Source organism: Oryzias melastigma, linkage group LG9 (assembly GCF_002922805.2).
Source record: "Oryzias melastigma strain HK-1 linkage group LG9, ASM292280v2, whole genome shotgun sequence".
Taxonomy (NCBI): Eukaryota; Metazoa; Chordata; class Actinopteri; order Beloniformes; family Adrianichthyidae; genus Oryzias; species Oryzias melastigma.
Window position 1 is genome coordinate 15,903,533 of NC_050520.1, and position 18,621 is coordinate 15,922,153.

An 18,621-nucleotide genomic window follows, 5' to 3' on the forward strand; every position below is an offset into this window, starting at 1 on the left:
GCTTTTGTCGTCTTGTTGTGGCTTTTGTCATCTTGTTGTGGCTTTTTTTGCCTTGTTTTAGCCTTTGGTCTCTTGTTTTGGCCTTTGGCATCTTGGTCTGGCTTTTGTTGTCTTGTTGTGACTTTTGTCGTCTTGCTTTGGCTTTTGTTGTCTTGTTTTGGCTTTTGTTGTGGCTTTTGTCGTCTTGTTTTGGCTTTTGTTGTGGCTTTTGTTGTCTTGTTGTGGCTTTTGGCGTCTTGTTCTCGCTTTTGTTGTATTGTTGTGGCTTTTGTTGTTGTGCTTCAGTTTTTGTCGTCTTGTTTTGGCTTGTGCCTTTATGTAACCCTGGCTGTGTCGGCCACCGTAAGCATGACCTTTATAAAGTTATCAAGCCGATGTTGTCATGTATTTCCAAACGTTAGCAGCTCCACGCTAATGTAGCTTACCGGCGAATATTGATGAGGTCATTGAGTGGAAGTAACATCCGAACTTGAAGAGAGTATTTTTCCATAACTCTTTGCTTGAAGGGCTAAATGTAGGGGTAGGGAGAAGTCGTAGGGGTAGGACAAGAGTCTTTTGTATGACTCATCCTGGATTTGAACTTATGACCTTCCAGTCTCAGGGCGGACACTCTACCACAAGGCCTCTGAGCTGGGAATTGTATGTGTGTGTGTGGGTGTGTGTGTGTGTGTGTATGAAGGGAGTCAAGGCATTTGTGTGGGGGGGTTGCCCTCTCTCTCTCTGCCTACATCCGGCCTGTATCCGGTATAAAGGTGACAGTTATGGTTTATGATGCATCTGAGCAGACAATACATACATCTCTATGTATAAACCATGGAGAGTGAACTAGTTTTAGTTACTTCTTTTCTATAATTTGGACAACTACACATCCTGAGTTGGTCTGTAGGAGTTCAGGAAACATTTTCTCCCCCTGCAGCTCAGAATGTGCAGTCTGGAGCACGGCTCACCTCATGGTGTACAGGAGCGTCCCGTCATCTTTGAGGCGCAGCAGCTTGTTCGGCGTGGTCATGTTGTGAGCGATGGACTTCTTCCCGTTGAGGAAGAAGGTGTCGGGCGTCCAGATGTTACTGGCCAGGAGGTTATTTAGAGGCAGCATTTCCATGGGGCCTTTGAAGCACAGCCGCTCATCCTTCCAGCTTTGACGGAAAAACACGTCGATGGTGTATTCCTGCAGAGGAACATCTCAGATCAATGCACACTAGTCGTTGGACAATTTCATTTTTACTCTTTATGTACGATAAAGTATTATCTTCCCTGTTTAAGCAGCATGAATCAAGATGTTTCAAAGCAATCAAATATCCAATAATTACTTTTCCAGAATCTATAACTCATACGTCCTCATGGTGGCGCTAAACACAAACATTAAAAACTGAGAGGCAATTTGCAAAGTAAAATGGTTCATAGCAAGAGGGTCATTATAGATTTAATGAAAAAAATTCAATACCACACACTGCAGAAACACAAAATCTCATCAAATATTTTTATTATCAGGTTTTTAAATATCATACTGCCTTTGATATAAGACAAAACTGACTTACTAGCAACTTTTCAGTAAAACCTAGTGACTTGTTAAGACAATACTGTTACTAGGTTGTTTATATATATATCACATATTATCTTTAAGTTTTATCTGAGAATTGGTGAGTGGTTGTGTTATAAGAAACCAATATCCTTGATTTAAGGAAACTAAAAAGTTTTATTTTATTTCTTTGACCAAATTATGCATTAATTTTAAAACAAAATTGATTCAAATTGTGTAATCGTAGTCCTAATATAACAATATTGAAGTTAGGATAAGTTGACTGTTTTATCTCCTAAAATAGCACATAAGTGTGTAAATATACCTACTTTTTTTAAAAAACACATTTATTTCCAGACCCAACATTCCTAATTATCAAGTTAATTTACACAATATTAAGTTTTATATTTTCAAAATTTCATTTTGTCTTAAAAAGTCACAATTAATTTAAGAAGTCTTAAAAACAAATCGTTCAATTGAAAGATTGTTTCACTTAAATCAAAAAACATCTGTATTTTTTAAATCGTTTTGCTTTCTTTCCCCAAGTTTAAGCTTTTTCATTATTCTGCTGAGTAAGTCTACAAATTATTATTTTACATAAACTTTTTATGAAACAAAATAAATAAAAAAGAGTTCATTACCATTTCTGTGTCAGAGACTGGACCGAAACTCGTGACGAAGATGTTAGTCTTGATCTCCGTCACTTTCTCTGCAAGAAAAGCACAATTTCAAAAAAGTTTACATTTTTCTCATTTTATTACACATAATTTTATTATTTTTTTATACAATCTGAAAGACCTGAAGTGTTATTAATATGGTTTATTTTTGCTCTATTTGGTCCAATTCAGATGTTGGAAAAAAAATATAACAAAGTATATTTGGAATTCTTAACATCATTAGATCTTCTTTAGAAACAAAAAAAAAGGTTCAAATCTCTTTAAGATATAAAATGAAACTTTTTTGTTGCTAAGTAGAAATTTAAACAAACATTTGGTATCATAATTCTAACCTGAAATAAAATTAATCTGGAGCAGCAGTTTTTACAGAGTGGGTTTGCACCAGCTTTATTCTGAGCATCTCCAGTTTAAGGTCAACAAAGTTGTTCCAATGGATGTGTGTGACATAAATCTACTTTAAACAGATCTATAGGGCGAGCCTTTGCTCATAACAGACATGTTCTCTTTGTCTGGGAAGAGCAGAGGGAACATTAGGGGCTGGCTTCCATTTTTCACCCAACTCATTTTTCCTTCCGCTAAGTATGGGGCTGTCAGCGCTCTCTAAAAAAAGGGCGCCCCGACTCTTCCTAGAGCGACGGAGGGGCTTTCGTGTACCTCCCAGTCCGGGGCGAAGCCTGTTGTCATATCCGTCCAGCAGTCCGTCCAGGATGCGGGTGAAGATGGTGATGTTGTCGTTTAGTTCTGCCTCTTTGGGAGTTCCAGCCACATCCTGGCAGATGCTGCAGGAAAAAAGCGACGTCTGAATTCATTTCCAGCAATAAAAACAAATGCGTTTGCTTTATAGATGCTAATTTAAGGTGATTAAGGAGCCAGAGTGTTTTGATGCAAAACTGCATTAATAGACATTTGCTGAAAACATTTGAAATATCTTATATTTTTTCCAAAGACAGCTTGACTATTAAAAGTTGTCTTCAAAAATTTCTCTGTTAGGTACTTTTTTTTAGCTTTTATTTCTGTTATTATCATTATTATTATTATTTACTTGAGACTGCTATTTTCCTTGTTTATACTTCTGTCTTGCATCACACTGATCCTTAAATAAAGTTTTATCCTTCCATTTGATAAAACAACTTAAAAGCAAATAATTATTTATTCAAAAGGTTCTTTTCAACTCAAATAAATGAGCGGGAAACCATCAAATATTAAAGACATCGTTGGTCAAGCAAATGAGCCTAAATGCGCCCTGAAAGGAAGACATTACAGGAGACAGTGGCTCACCTCAGCCGGTAGGTGGCGGTAAAGAGCAGAGCGGAGAGCCACAGTCGTGTCATTGCGGAGCTGCAGCGCATTCCATCGCCCATCCCTGCGAACACAAACTCTGTTCTTTACTACAGCACGCAGTTACGCACCATCTGATGTAAAGCTGAGCCATTTTTGACAGTTTCAATCTAAACATATAAAATCAAGAAGATCAATTTGAGGAAAGTGCGCGCCCACGTGCGTAAAAAGAGCCTCACTTCTGAACAGATGAGGGTCCAGGCTAAATAAACTTGTGAAATACTTGTGTGAATAATCCGTTACTCCATCCACGACTCGTCTCACACACGCGCTCCCCGCATGGAAGCTGCATCACGCACGCAGCCCCGCTCCATCCCTGCCCGCTTCTTCTTCTTCTTCCACCAGCAGCAGCATCAGCAGCAACATCCCACTACATCTGACGCGCCGCGCCGCCGCACAGCCGGAGCTTACCGCCCAAGAAGAAGGTGCGCAGTCAAACTTCTCCGAAGATCTTCTCACACGCAGACTGCGCTGGCTCGTTGCGTCTTTGGCGTTAAATCCCGGGGAAAACGCCGCCCACACACGCGCATATTAATTGCATTTTGGATAAAGAGGCGGAAGATTAAAACAGGGGAGTCATTTCGAGCGCGCGCGAGGCGTCTTTCCAGAGCGATTAAAAGGTTGGCAGCGGAGAAATGCCGGCCTCCCAACACTTGTGCTGACTGATCATCGTTAGCGGGTCTCAGAGGAACACCCGGCAGGCTTTGCACGAAATCCAATTCTGTGTCCAACAGCAGAGGGAGAGGAAATGTGGAGTTGCAGCACGAGGGAGCTCCGCGCGCGCACGGATCCAGGAGGATGGGCGGGCAGCCGGAGATGGAGAGAGAGAGAGAGGGAAGAGAAGGAATAAAAGATGTTATTGAAATGGTTTTAAAAGAAAAGTTTAGCTGAACACAGGGATTTTTATAGCAAAAAAGAGAGAAAATGATCTTCCTGTTGGAAAAAAGCAGGAAAAGTTTCACGTTTTCTTGGCCAAACATCCAAAAAAATATCGTTTCCATACAATTCCTAATCCTTCTGTTTCTAACTCATAATTAAACATCCAATAAGTGCTCCTCTTCTGTACCCAACTAAAAAAAACAGTTTTTAACATTCTCTTGTGTCATTTTTCTCACGATGGAAGACATTTTCAAAGAAAATTAAGTTTAAAAATGTATTTCTGAGTATTTTTTATTCAAGTTGTTGTGAATCAGGAGCAGATGAAAAAATGTCAAAAGTTTTTTGCAACTGCAGAAAGTGGACGAGCCACAAGCTCTTTGCTCCGCTCCATTCTGATGTATCCACTTCCAGACTAATTGATCCATGTTCGTCTTCATCCTCCTTGTCTCAGACGACGTCTGGCTCAGAACTGTAATGTCTGCTGTTTTTGTTGCACCTGCGACACAAGTTTGAGGTGAGGGGCTGTAAGCTAGTGGGAGTAAACAGAGCTCTCAGTTATGGGTGACAGGAAGGGGGGCGGGGTTGCTCTTCATCACCAATCCCGCCCAGAACTCAGACGTTTGTTAATCGTTTAGACTATATGGATTAGAAACCTGCAGATAAAAGAAATACATACAACACAGCAGACCAAAGCTTTGGAGTTTGTTTTTTTGGAACAGGCGTCAGACAAAGCAACTCAACTCAGTTTTTGCTGCAACACCCTCCCTAATCTGCTGCTGATTACCAGGATCGGGAGTGTTTAGCCAGGAGCTACAATGGCAGGTTGGTTGGAAAACATGTGGGACATTGACCCTTGAGATCTGGATTTGGAAACCCCTGAGACTAAACTGTGTCCTAGAAAACAACACAGGTTGTTGTTTTTTTGTCAAAAAATCCCCATTATAATCATGATTTAAAAATCTGGGAATGCCTCAGGGTCCCCCCAGAGGAGCTGGAGGAAGTGGCCGGGGAGAGGGAAGTCTGGACATCTTTGCTTAGACTGCGACCCGGTCCGGATGAGTGGAAGAAGATGAATGGATGGGTGGAAAAAAAACACTGGGAATGTCGTTAAAATTGTTCAAAGGATTCTGGTTGAAAATGTCATAATAACCATAATTAAAACACTACTGGGGACATTTTTTATATTAAAAAAAATGTCACATTTTTTATTAAAACAATGTAATAGGGAACTTTAAGAGGAATCAGTGAGAGTTGTTTGAATTTAGGTTTTAGCATGTTCATGTCCAGCGTTGAGGCTTTGGTTGCTGAACCCTGGAGCACAGCCTGACAAAGATACAGACTCACAACCTCATAGAGAACAGTAGATGCTCATGAGGCCATGGAATTGATTATTTGCCCCAAACACAGAAAGAGATGGAGAATTGGGAGGAGGGAAGCGCGTAGACATGACTGATTATGTAAAATAAAGTAAAAGAAATGTAGATTCAGCATGAATATACAAGAAGTATTGAAAACCATCATCCATCCATAGAGGAAACCTACATATCCTCCACTGTATTTGCAGAGTTGCTTTGCAGCAGAGACTGGTGCAGTTTATGAACTCTAACATCCTGGAAATGATGTGAAGCATCAATAGTTGTGGTTCCGTGCAGCTAAAACTGCACCAAAGAGAGAACTGCCCAAGCCAACCTGCTGGGAAAGTGCAGAAGTCAGCACAGTTCCTTTGTAATGCTTGCCTTTGTGTGTTTGCAGGAATGCTGTTGATGGGAATAAGAAGCTCTACGCCATTTATGATACAAGGTAAGACTAAAACTCCAAGCACAGCTTGTAGTGGATCGGCTTTACAAAGGGCTGCAAAGCGTTCGCTCCAAAACAGGGAAGAAAACGGGTATTGATCATGAGAACAAACAGGAGAGTTTTGTCGGGAAGAGCCAAAGCATTTCCTGCAGCGGTATTGAGTTTGTGCTCCACAGCAAAGACGAGCAACAAAGAACCCACAGCTCATTCTGAGGAAACAGGAGTAACTTATCCTTTGTTCTTATTATCATCTTTTTCACAGAAATATCAGTTTGGAAACTGGTCAAGTCTGAGCTAAAGGTGAAATATATATATATATATATATATTTTTTTTTTCCTGGAGTCTCTATGGCAAATAATCCAGGAACTAGAGTGTATCAGTGCTGGAAGATGTCTTCCACCGATTCCAAAAAAATATAATTCTAGTCACCTGTGATATTTTTTTGCTATAGAATATTTCCACAAGTGTATAAAATCAGCAACTATCCTCTGAGAAGGGACAACTGGATGCACCTAGAGCACTCCAGGGGGTGCTCCAGATTTTTCAAAAATGCATTAAAAAAGTTTTTCTGAACACATATTTCCACAAATAAGTATATAAAAAATCCTTTTTGTTAACCCTTCACTATAAAAGGTGAAGGTGTTCACTTGGGTCATTTTTCCCTAATGTATTATACTCAATCTAAAGTATTTGTCATAAAAAATAAATCAAAATATGACAACACATAATAAATTAGAGTAGATTTTGTAACAAATTGGAAAATTAAAACATGTGAAGATCCTGAAAACTTGCTTTAAAATTACTGAAAAATTCGGAATTTGAGAAAAAGAAATTCCTTAAAAAAATTATGATATTGGAGACTTGGCCTTTGGTCCACCCATTCCTGGGACATGCGAGACTTTACCCGCAGGGACAAATGACACTTGGAAAAATGAAACATCACGTAAATACTTGTGCTCGGCTGAAAGTCACCCGGCAATAGTGCTCTAGAGTTAAGTGGATTTCAAAACATTCAGTTTCATTTTACTAACTCCACAGTAAAGTCATGATTGATCTAAAAAATACATCTTTTCTGATGATTTAACTGTTGTTGGTTTATTTATTTATAAAAAAGGGCCATTTTTAGGGTCACTGTGATGGACTTTCATGAAAATACTGTTACTTTTTGACAATAATGTACGGATATTGGGGTTGTTAAATTTATTTAAACTTGCCAACTTTTTTAAAGGTCTTGTTTGAATTCACATTGAAATCTTACTATAAAAATGTTTGTAAAAGTAGTTTGAATCTTGGTAACGGGAAAAAAATGACATTATCTTAATTATATTATTTAATATTTTTTTTATTATTTATTATGATTGGAAATTTTTAACATTTTTAAAGGTCATTATAACACATCTTAAAAGAAAAAAAGAGACAATCCTGATTGACTTTTAACAGCTGGAACCACATACAGCACTAAGCACCTAACATATTCTACAAGTTTCATCTGTACAAATACTTTCTTAAATATAAGTTTACCTAACCAACTTGTTAAAACTTCCTGTTGGGAATTCCAAACATTTATTCCAACAACAGAAAAATGTCTGTTTTAAAATAGTGCGAGAAACTTGTGACTTAACACCACATTGCTCCTGTGATCAATAACTTAAAGGCTCTTAGATGCTAAAGAGTAAATAACTGAATCAGAAAAAAACCCAACAAAGTCATTCCATGTGGATACATTGGAAAAGTAAACCAAGAATTATTAGTCCTCCTTTGTGTATCAATTCACTTCAAGGATGACCTCACCTCTGACACAACATCACTTTTTATTGTTTTAAACCATAATTAAAGTTGTTTTAAAGAGTTAATAAAAAAATGGATTAAAGTGCATAAACACTACAGCTGGTTTTCTTCTTGCTCGCTGTGCGCCACTGCTGCTCCACAGTCCAGGTCTTCCAGGGATGTTAGCATCCACATGTTCAGTGAGAAGGCAGACTGACTCTCACCTGGGACTCTGAGCGCTCAGAGAATGATGCTGATGAGGCAAAGCTCCGCCGCGTCACAGCCACGCCGCCTGTGGCCGGCGGAGCGCGTCAGCCCAGGCTGATCATGAGGGGGAAGCCTCACCTCTGGAGCGGTCATTCCTTCATTTAGATCCTTCTCTTGAGGCTGGACAGTTTGTTTGTGCAGACATGTGGGGAGCAGCAGCAGCGCGGCTGCGCACGGCTGCCTCGCTGCCGCTGCTCGTGGCTGTGATGCGCTGCGCTCTGAGGTGAGCGCGCAAAGAGGCGACGTCTGGTTATGTTTTCACTCATTTACAGGCTGTGCTGCTCTGTCTTTCAGCGTCAATGAGCCGGGGAACATGTCTTTCGTCAAAGAAACTGTGGACAAACTCTTGAAAGGTTATGACATCCGTCTGCGGCCAGACTTTGGAGGTATGCCTCGAGTTTTCTAAAGGGGTTCAAACTATTTCTCTGACTAATTCCTCCAAATTTGTGCTTCATATCATTTACTACCAGGTCCACCAGTTGCTGTTGGCATGAGTATAGATGTGGCGAGCATAGACATGGTGTCAGAGGTTAACATGGTAAGTTCGGTCTAAGGTTTTCATAAAACAAATGCTTCTCTGTCATCTAAATGTTTAAAACTGTTTTTAAAAATCAGATGAAGGCACAAATGTTCCATTTGTCTATTTGGTGAAGTTTTTCTCCATTTGGTGAGATGATTGGTGGAGTCTTCAGCTGGTATGGCCTCTCTTTTAGAGCTAAAAACATGAAAAAAAAACTATTTAGAGAGCATCCAGACTGTCAGGTTTGACAGTAAACGTGTGCCATGTATCAGTGGTCTGAAGTGCTGATAGAGTTTGATGCTCAATCACATGGTCTGAGAGAAAATAGTCCCTGACATGCTGTCCTGAGTGATGGAATCCACCCGAGGAGCGTCGTGATGCTTCTCAGTGCAGAAACCGAGAGGCTGCAAGACATTAACTAACAAGCCAAACTTTTATAGTTTTTAAGATGATAAATATAATTTTAGCATCACAGTTTGTGAATAAAAAAGTCATAATTTACCTTTGTGTCTAACTCTAGTATGTGACAATACTGAAAGTCTCCAAAGCAGAACAAGAGATGCAGAGTCAAGTCACTTTGACACGTTCAGGCTCCAGTGACAAATGGGATTGTTTGAGACTGAGGAAAATGCAAGAAGACTTTCAGACTCATGTGGATTAAAACAGTCAGAACAGGTGACCTTATTCAAACTGAAGCTTCTACTGTAGAGCATGCTCCAAAAATCTGTTTTATATTATTCATAATCAAAGAATTTCATCAGGCTTAAAAAGACAGATTTGTAGTAAACCCTGCTGTAAATCTGTTTAGATCATTTGTGGTCACACTTTACAATCTTTGATTGCTCTACGAGTCAGGCACAAATTATTGATATTTCCAACATAAAATCTCTGATTTTACATTCCCTGGCTTCATTGATTTTGTTGATAAACCGTTAAAGAAGCTTAACTTTAGGTTAGAAGAAGGAATATAATAGTAGGGTAAAAGTAAGGGGTGAGGATTCAGTAGAGAAACACACTTTTCTCCACTCTGAACCCTTTCTCTAAGACTATAAGAGTTCAAAAGGCTAAAATGTACCAAACTACAAGTCCAGGCAGAAGCATGAAATAATTGTACAGGGTAAACGTTTTCTGAATCTTTTACATTTTTTTAGGTTTTTATTACAGTTTAATGGCTCATAGTATTTTAAAAGGAAACACTAATGAACTAACAAAATAAAAGAATACTCATAAAGTAAAATGTATTTTATTCTTTGACAGGAATTACAAATGAACCAACTTATGCCAAATCCGAATTCTTCCCCTCCTCCTCCTATAGGGAGGGGTAGTGGTGTCCAAAATAGTTTTTTTAATGGGACTTTTGATAGTGTATCCTTCCGCCGTAAGGGTGTTCCCTGAGGTACAGAAGTTTACATTTAAATGTAAGCAATGACTTCTTTTTTTTAAAGACTTTTTAAAGTTATAAAACCCATGTTATGTTTTTCTGAGCGCTGACAGCTTTGCGCTAACGTAGATCAACGGCGACCATTGGTGAGATGTCATAGAGGGGTAGAGTCGTCCGAATGTGAAGACACTATTTTTCATATCTCTGTGCTTGGAGGGCTAAGCTAAGTGTAGGGGATTCAGATTCCTCCTTAGATATCTCACTACATCCTTTTTCTAAAAATTCCTCTCAAATGTTCCAGTTCACCAGAAACCTTGGGATTACATCTGAGACTGTTCTGTCCCTGTTTTCAAGCTTAGCATCTTGTTCAGTTTTTTAACAACTTTACAATCAGAAACCTCTTATTAGACTTGAACACCATAAAGTTTAGTATAAAATATCACACATTCATGAGGGCTGGTTGACCTTTTAACCTCATGGACACATCTAACAGTGATCAAAATCATTTTAAAAGAAGATTATTACTAAAACTGACAACTTCAAGCTAAGCATTTCCTCTTTTATGTAATTTAACAACCCAAATTCAAAATAATAATAACAAGTTTTACATGTTTAAAAATAAATTCATTTTTAATCTTTTTTATTATTATTATTTGATGCATTTTGCAGTGAAAAACATGTGGAAGTGGTCTGTGCTTGCTAAAAAAATAAATTCCAAAAGTTGTAAAAAGGAGCTTTTATTAGCATGCTTGTTATATTTTATTTATTTAACCTTTATCTTTCCAGACAGGACAGATTAAGAACAACATTCTTATTTACAACTGTGGCCTGGCAAAGGGCAAGACAAGGCAAAAAGTCAACATTTATTCCGACCCATTATTTTAATTCTGCTATAAATTGATTTTCAGCTCTTAACTGAGCTCTGTTGGATCACAATTTTATTTTGAACTGCTTTCCCTTTGCATGAACTGTAAGATTATTGCCCATTTTCTCATGGGATGTTCAAACCTGATCTCTGACCCAGTACAAAAAGACACTTTGTCTTTTTGAGTAAATATAGACGACTCCAGTGTCTGTTCCATTGCAGATCAGCACTTCAAAACACTGCTTTATTGGGATGAAATCTAAACTTTAGTTTGCACTTTATAGATTATAATAAAAATAAAAATTTATTCTGAAAACCCCAACATAAGATCTGTTTGCTTAATAGGCTAAAAGTCAGTCTCTAGTTTCAACTTGACAGTCTGTGTCTGCACAGTTCAGTGTGAAAGCACCCCCCCCCCAGGTGACGGTATCAGACTGTCTGGGTTAATGGCTCCCAGCATACAGATGGGACTCAGGAAATACATCTCTTCTTCAGGCCTGAGTGATCACATAGATCCAAAAGTTCTCCCCTAACTCTGCTTAAGCGTGTTTATGAAGTGATCTGCTGCAGAGACGGCTGATAGGACGATGTCTGCGCTGAAACCATCGTTGATTTGGCAGGAAGATGATATTGGAATCCTTACATTAATCATTTTCAGTGTTATGATGCATTGGTTTAAATTTTTGTTTAACCCCTTCATGACATACGTCACCAATTCAAAGCGTGACATATACTTCAGCTCTCCTCTTGATCTAGTCTCACCTTGAACAGAAAATACAACAGAGAATATTTTTTTGTATTTGTTTAAGAAGTCTCAGGTAAATCAGAAGATCCAGGGCAGTCTTTGGAATCAGAATTGTAATACATAATCAGGTGCTTGCTTGGGTCTATGCTTAAAGGATTTCAAGTGGAAAACTCAAAGAAAGTAGAAGGTTAGGAGCAGTTTAGGGATTTATTCAGACTGGACATTTATGGTTGACTTAAAGTGAACCAGAGCTCGTTTCCCCCGATAATCCATAACAAATTTTCAAGAATACACCCAAGTTAGACTCTGAAGTGATTAAGGATGTAATTAAGGATGTGAATCGGTAAAAAAAAATGTTTCAAATTTGTCGACATACTCATCGGGGCAGAAAAAAAAATTGGTTTGTCTCAGCCTGTGTCTAAATTTAGAAAAATGCAGAGTTGATCACATTTCTTCATGCGGGCTCGCTGTGAGTGTGTGTGTGATGGACTGTGGTTCATCTGCACCCCCCTCCTGGAAAATTCTCGCAGCTCCTTCAGATTTAAAAGTATCACAAAAGTCAATCCCTCCAGGATTTTGCAATGTTGCGATTGCAACTTTAATGCAAATTCAAGCAAGGGTGAGATCTGTTCCACATCATGCAACTTTACATTTTCATGCTAGTTAGATCAATCTACTGCAAAAAAAAAAAAAAAGGAACTGCATCAAAAATGAATAAGTCAGGTGTTGTAGATTACTGATAATTAGTTCTCAGATGATTTTAGTTCCAATTGTCTTCTCAGAATTAGTGGATTAAAGACATTTTTGAAGATTTTCCAACATTAGCTGCTGTTTAAAGGTCATAAAGCTAAAGTGCAATTATCTGTCACACCCCTTGGTGTGTGACATTTGTTCTCTCCATCTCCTGGGGGAGGGGTGAGCCGCAGACACAGCTGCGCTCAGGAAGCATTTGGTGGTTTAACCCTCCAATCCAACTCTTTAATGCTGAGTGTCAAGCAGGAAGGAACTGGGTCCCATTTTCAGAGTCTTTAGCATGACTTAACCATGGATTTTTCAACTCCCGACCTTCCAGTCTCAGGGTGGACACTCAACTAAAAAGCCACTGAGTCAACCAGAAATATAACAGAATTTAGTTGGAAAGATACACTTGTTGGTGTGTTTTTGAAGTTGTTCCTTAAATGCTAGCTGCATTCGGTTTGTTGTGGTGATGGCTGTAATTTAGAATCAACATTATGTTCACTTTAAAAACTCCCCAAAAAGATTATTTAGTCATTTAAACATCAAAAGAACTGTACAGATCAAATAATATTCAAAGCAGAAAAACATTATTACCAAAAATATATACAGAAATTAGTCATTAAGAGAAAAAATATATAATTTCTGAGACAAATCCAAATTCGATAAACAAAGAAAATGATTTTGTGTAAGTGAAGAAAATATGTAAAGAACCAGTTTACACTATATATATAGTTATTGATAAATATCCAAAAGATAAATCAATTGTGATTTATCTATAAATATGTATTAATATACTTTTGAGTCATGTGATGGTGAATGTGGTAATAGGATTTAAATGGAACCAAATGAGTGTTTACACATGACAAATGTGTGTTGGGTCTTTCCATGTGTGTTATCACGTGTATATTTATCTATATAGTTACAGAATGTGCATCTGAAACTGAAAGTATCATTAGAGGGAACATGACTATAGCTGTGTATCTGTTACACATATATACAAAACTACATCAAAATTCTAGGAATGTCAAAAAAACACAAATTTGTAAATAACACTGTTTTCATAAAATCATAATTATGTGAAAAAACAGAAAACAACTCACGTGAAAAGTCATTCAAAAATGCAATGACGGATGTGAACAATACGGCATCAGTGCTCTTCATCATCAATCAAAGGAGACGTCTGCATCTTATTCAGGTCATTAAACGACAAGCGGGTACGAATGAAGCAATTTTGGGAAATTTCGTGGTTGGTGATTTTACAGAGGAGCTGTGGATCCGACAATTCTGCATGATACGCTCAACTTTTGGTGAAATCAAGTGGTGAGCGGTGTGAAGCTGTTTAGATCTGTGGATCGTTTCTTAGGTGATTGGATTCACAAATCAAGCTCAACGATTCACAGATCGAACTGCATCCATCTTAATTTTTAAGATTTAATTTTTAAGACAGGAGATCAAAATCAGCAAAACGGATAAAACAAAAATCTTTAAGAAGGAAGAAATGGTGTTTGTTACTTTTTTTACTTTTTGTCAACCTTCTGGTTAAGTTCAGCAGGAACATAAGCAACATAGAAGCATAAACATTGCAGTTTTCTTTGGATCACTGAAAAACAAAACCTTAAAAATGTTTTCCACAGTTTTTCTATCCTCAGGGTTCTGCAACACTTTACGATCTAAAGCATTGCATTTCAGTGTGAAGACGGTATAAAGTCACTTTTTCCGTGGCAGAATCAGCTGAATCAAGGTGATCACGTAATTAATTAGCTGCTTTTCTCCATTTCTGAATCTGCTGGAATTACATTAATTGTGTCAACTGTTGAAGAGTTAAAAACCAAAAGAATGCTAACACTGGAGCTAAAGCTCAGATGTTTCGGCTGATTCCTTTTTTTCAGAATTTATTTCAATAAACAGAACTGCAGTTTATTTTTTTAAAACTGCAAAACAAGTTTTACTTTGAAAATGGGAAGCTTCACCAACACTTTATTTTGAAGATTCTTTTACTTCAGTGACAGTAGTGATGCACATTCAGGTTATTTTTAGCTTAAAAACTTAAAATGGAACGTTATTCTACATGTTAGAGCAATAAATACATCGTCCCCAAATTGTATTTTTACTACACTCTACTATTAACAAAGATCACAAATAAGCAATTTTGGACATCAACTTTTCGAAAGCAGGTTGCCAGTATACTCGGATACTCGATTGTTGGTCATGTGACTCATTTCATTTTAAGTGTTTCTATTGCAGTTTTGCAAAATTTTAAATTTTTGATACGCCTCAAAAACCCCTCCTCCAAGCACAAAAACGTTTTCTTAGAACAAGGCAGGTTTTTTCAAGAGTATTGTGTTTCCATTTTTCAAATTTATTATCAAATCCAGTTTGTACAATTTCATAGTCAATAAAAACGCAGTGGGTTCACTGGGTGTGGTAACACATTTAGGGCAGAGGTGTCAACCTCAATCACACTGGGGGCCAAAATCCAAAACACGCAGTAGATCACAGGTCGAAGAGGATAAACATTTATTGAGAATTTCTTTACATAAATATGAATAAAAGCAGACAGGAAAATTATTGTAGAATAAATCAACCTAAATATTAAATAACTTTCAATATTTTGCTCTCCATAAAATATATGTTCTGTCAAAATTGGGAATTTACAAGATTTTTTTGGACCGTTAATAATAATAATAATAATATAACATGATCTTGGATATAATTACTCAGCGGGCCGAAAAAAATTATAATTATAAATTATAATTTTTAAGGCTTTTATATTTTTCCCTCCCTTTTGGATGTTTTATTTTAGAATTGATCCTATCTTTCCTTTTAAAGTATATGTCCAAAATAAAACTTTATCATCACCATCATACATAAATGAACTCACTAAATTCCACTTCAGAGAATATTCCAATAGTTCTATGTTACACGTAAAAGAGCTTTTTGAATAACATTATAGAGTTCATGTGTCATGTTGCTGTCTGTGAACTGTTGAGTTTGTCGTCTACAAAATGGGAACATTTACCTGAATCTTTCTGTTATTTCAAACTTAGATTTAAAAAAAAGATTTTTCTTTACTGTAATCATGTTTTTTGTTATACAAGTCCCATCAGAAAAACAAAAATGCTGTATTTGTAGAACTCCCTCAGATGTTCCCTGTGGTGCTCACAAGCTCCTATAAAGCACCTAAGGCAGCAAAGCAGATCCTCCATGAGGCATTGTTACATATAGTTTCAGTATGAGTCAGCTGAAAGGCAAATCCATCTTCTGCTAAAAACTCCCATCCTTTCTGACACATTAACATTTACCATGTCTCGCCTGAAGGAAACGTTAGCCTTAAAAAACTCCATCTGCAGATGTTCTCGCAGATTTATAGCCATCCATGCAGCAGAGAGCTGCAGGCTCCGTGTAAGAAGAACTCGAGCAGAAATACTGATGATGATATAGTTTCATATTGTATTGGAAAACAAATATGCTGCGTACAGTGTTGCACAACAGCAAAAATGCTCCTGTTTCTAACATCACGGGGTGAAAAACTTCTGGGACTATCATTGGTCGGAGCAGCTGTTTGTTTTTGCTCCATCGAAAACTGTGGTAAGAGTGAGTTCAGAAAACTGTCACATGACAGGAAGTTTCTATTGTGGCTTTAGGGCTTGAACATAGTTTATTCTATCTGAAAACTAGTGGTGTCATGCAATTATTTTGGAGCGATTAATTCATGACTTGTAAATAACTAATCTAATTCATTTATTTTTAATCAAACCTAGAAATCACAGAGAAAAGCTTCATTTTGAGGAACACTGTATTGATGTAAGTATTGGCTCACCTTGGGCAAATCTGAAGGTCACTTGAAGGTTGGAGCTCTGTAGTAACTGACTGTACAGATAGACCTCTTTGTACTTCAGCATCCGCTGACCTCTACATCCGTTTATGTGATCGACCACATGGTGACTGAGTTGCTGTTGTTCCCAAACTCTTCCATTTTGTTAGGATAGAGCTGACAGTGGAATATTTAGGAAATTTTATCACTAAATTTGTTGCACTGGTGGGATCCTATGACAGTTCTACACTGGAATTCACTGATCTCCTGACAGGAGAACGTTCTTTCACCAATGTTTGTAAAAACAGTCTGTAGGTCTGAGTGATTGATTTTATACACTTGTGGCCCGAGGCCAAGTGATTATGACGCCTGATTCTGATCATTTGGATGGGTGAGTGACTACTTTTGATAATATAGCGTATTTCCCTAAAATTGTGATGCAGTAAAACTTTAAAATACAACTTCCGGTGTCTTTATGAAGTTTTTGTTATAACAGACTTCCAACCTTTACTTTTAAAATAACAAAAAAAGAAACTTTAGAGAGCTCTAAAACATTGACCACAAACTTCTCCATTATACATGTTATCTTATTTCACAGTTCATCACAACAGCAAGAGAGTAGAATAGACACGAGTGGTTTTAGTGTCATTTAACTTAACTAATGTGGTCTTTTTGAAGACTGTAATGCAGCAGATAAAGAGAAGAAAATAATGAGACACATGGAGGATTTAAACCATTTAGACTTTGGACTTTATATCTTTGCTGTTACTGGACAAGAACAAGCTGTGAGGGGTGAAATGATGCTTTGTTTAACCTCTCATGATGAAGAGCGTACATCAGATGAGAGTTATTGACATTTATGAATGCTCAAACAAGTTCAAAGCAAGTGTGCTGGAAGTTTCTTTAGCAGTTCTCGAGTCAGCTCAGTGGATTACAGAAGAAAAGAATGACTTGAAGAAGGAAAACTAAGAAAAAAAAGAACTAAAAAGAGAAAAATATGACTTAAATAACTAAGTAATAAATAGTAAATTGCAGAGAGATAGACATAATACGATCATACCACACATTTGTGTCCCAAATGCTCGTTATGAGCAACACAATCAGCATAATGTTCTTTAATATGTCTATTAGTAGAAATTAATGGAACTATCCAACATGGTCAGACTTCTGCGACGTCATTTCATTTCTGATAACGGAAACCTCATCGGGAATTATCAAATCACAAGGAAAAATAGAAAAATAGTAATTGATTAAAAATGAGATTAACATGGTTTTAAAAAATGAATACGCTAATTTGTGTGTAATTAATTCATCAAGGTTAACATGACAATTTGACACATCATTTGAAACATTTCTGATTTGAGGACACTTATAGAAACTGAATTAGACTTGTTTCAGAGGAAACAACCTTAAAATTATTTACTTAAAATGAAATTACTCCAAAACCCAAATATAGTTGCGTACTTTTCTTCCAGCTGTTTAAAACACTTCTATATGATCACGTAAAGTGTTAGATAGCAGTCATCACAGCTTTTTCTTGCTTTGTAGTTTCCTCTTTCGTTCACTTTTGAGACCATCTTTGTTTCAGTCAGGCTTTATTTTATTCTAGTTTGGGTTCCATTCCTTAGTTTAGTTTGAGTTTCTAAATTCTAATTTACGTTTCCACCATTGTGCCTCTGATCTCCTGCAGTTGGGTTCCACAGCATCCAATATTTCCTGACATTATGAGCTGAGACAATCTGAGATTGTTGTTATATAAATCCTCTTTACCTCCATTTTTACCATCACTGTGGGGTTAAAAGTGGATCTCTCTTAAACTATAATACTATATACAAAGCTTTTGTGTTTTTTGCGTAGTTATCACTAAGCTTCCTACTCATGCTTTTATGTTTGATCTTTACCCTTGTATGAAAATAATCTTTTTACTTGCTTTAACTACATTTTACAGCCAGCAGAAATTCTTTACTCTATTTTTTAGAAACTTGGTTAAAAGCTGAGAAATTAAAGCTGCAAAGATGCAGCAGCAAAATCTAATAAACCACTCTGCTATATCTTTTGATCCACGTGGGAATACTTGGGTCTCGGTCTTGCACGGGGCAGAAAAGCTGCTTCTATTCCTGTATTCCCAGCAGATGTCTTGGTGCTAAGTTGGCGTAAACGACGTTTGACTGCTGCACAGGAACCTTTTGTGAATTAGACTACAAAACCTCTGAGCCAAAGATCTTACGACACTCTCATCCTCCCACTGGACCTCATTTACGCTCCGGTCTTGAGGAAAAAACCCGCACAGGTATTTTCAGGATCCAGTTTGTG

At 37.4% G+C, this 18,621-nt stretch overlaps 2 protein-coding genes across 4 annotated transcripts in view; one reads left to right on the forward strand and one right to left on the reverse strand.

Moving 5' to 3' along the window:
* gabra5 (gamma-aminobutyric acid type A receptor subunit alpha5) overlaps nucleotides 1-4,326 on the reverse strand; it is a 32,399-nt gene extending 28,073 nt beyond the window's left edge. The window contains exons 1-5 of one of the 2 annotated variants that reach the window (XM_024278893.2): nucleotides 3,946-4,326; nucleotides 3,475-3,559; nucleotides 2,851-2,975; nucleotides 2,161-2,228; nucleotides 948-1,168 (exon numbers count right to left, since the gene is read on the reverse strand). In XM_024278893.2, the coding sequence (XP_024134661.1) occupies nucleotides 948-1,168; nucleotides 2,161-2,228; nucleotides 2,851-2,975; nucleotides 3,475-3,557 (497 nt within the window). In that variant the 5' untranslated portion in view covers nucleotides 3,558-3,559; nucleotides 3,946-4,326. The other variant, XM_024278894.2, reaches the window with a different exon arrangement.
* Nucleotides 1-18,621, forward strand: part of gabrb3 (gamma-aminobutyric acid type A receptor subunit beta3) — a 56,210-nt gene that overhangs the window by 20,284 nt on the left and 17,305 nt on the right. For both annotated transcript variants that reach the window (XM_024278891.2, XM_024278892.2), the window contains exons 2-4: nucleotides 6,166-6,213; nucleotides 8,540-8,631; nucleotides 8,716-8,783. In XM_024278891.2, the coding sequence (XP_024134659.1) occupies nucleotides 6,166-6,213; nucleotides 8,540-8,631; nucleotides 8,716-8,783 (208 nt within the window). The remainder of the gene's footprint in view (nucleotides 1-6,165; nucleotides 6,214-8,539; nucleotides 8,632-8,715; nucleotides 8,784-18,621) is intronic.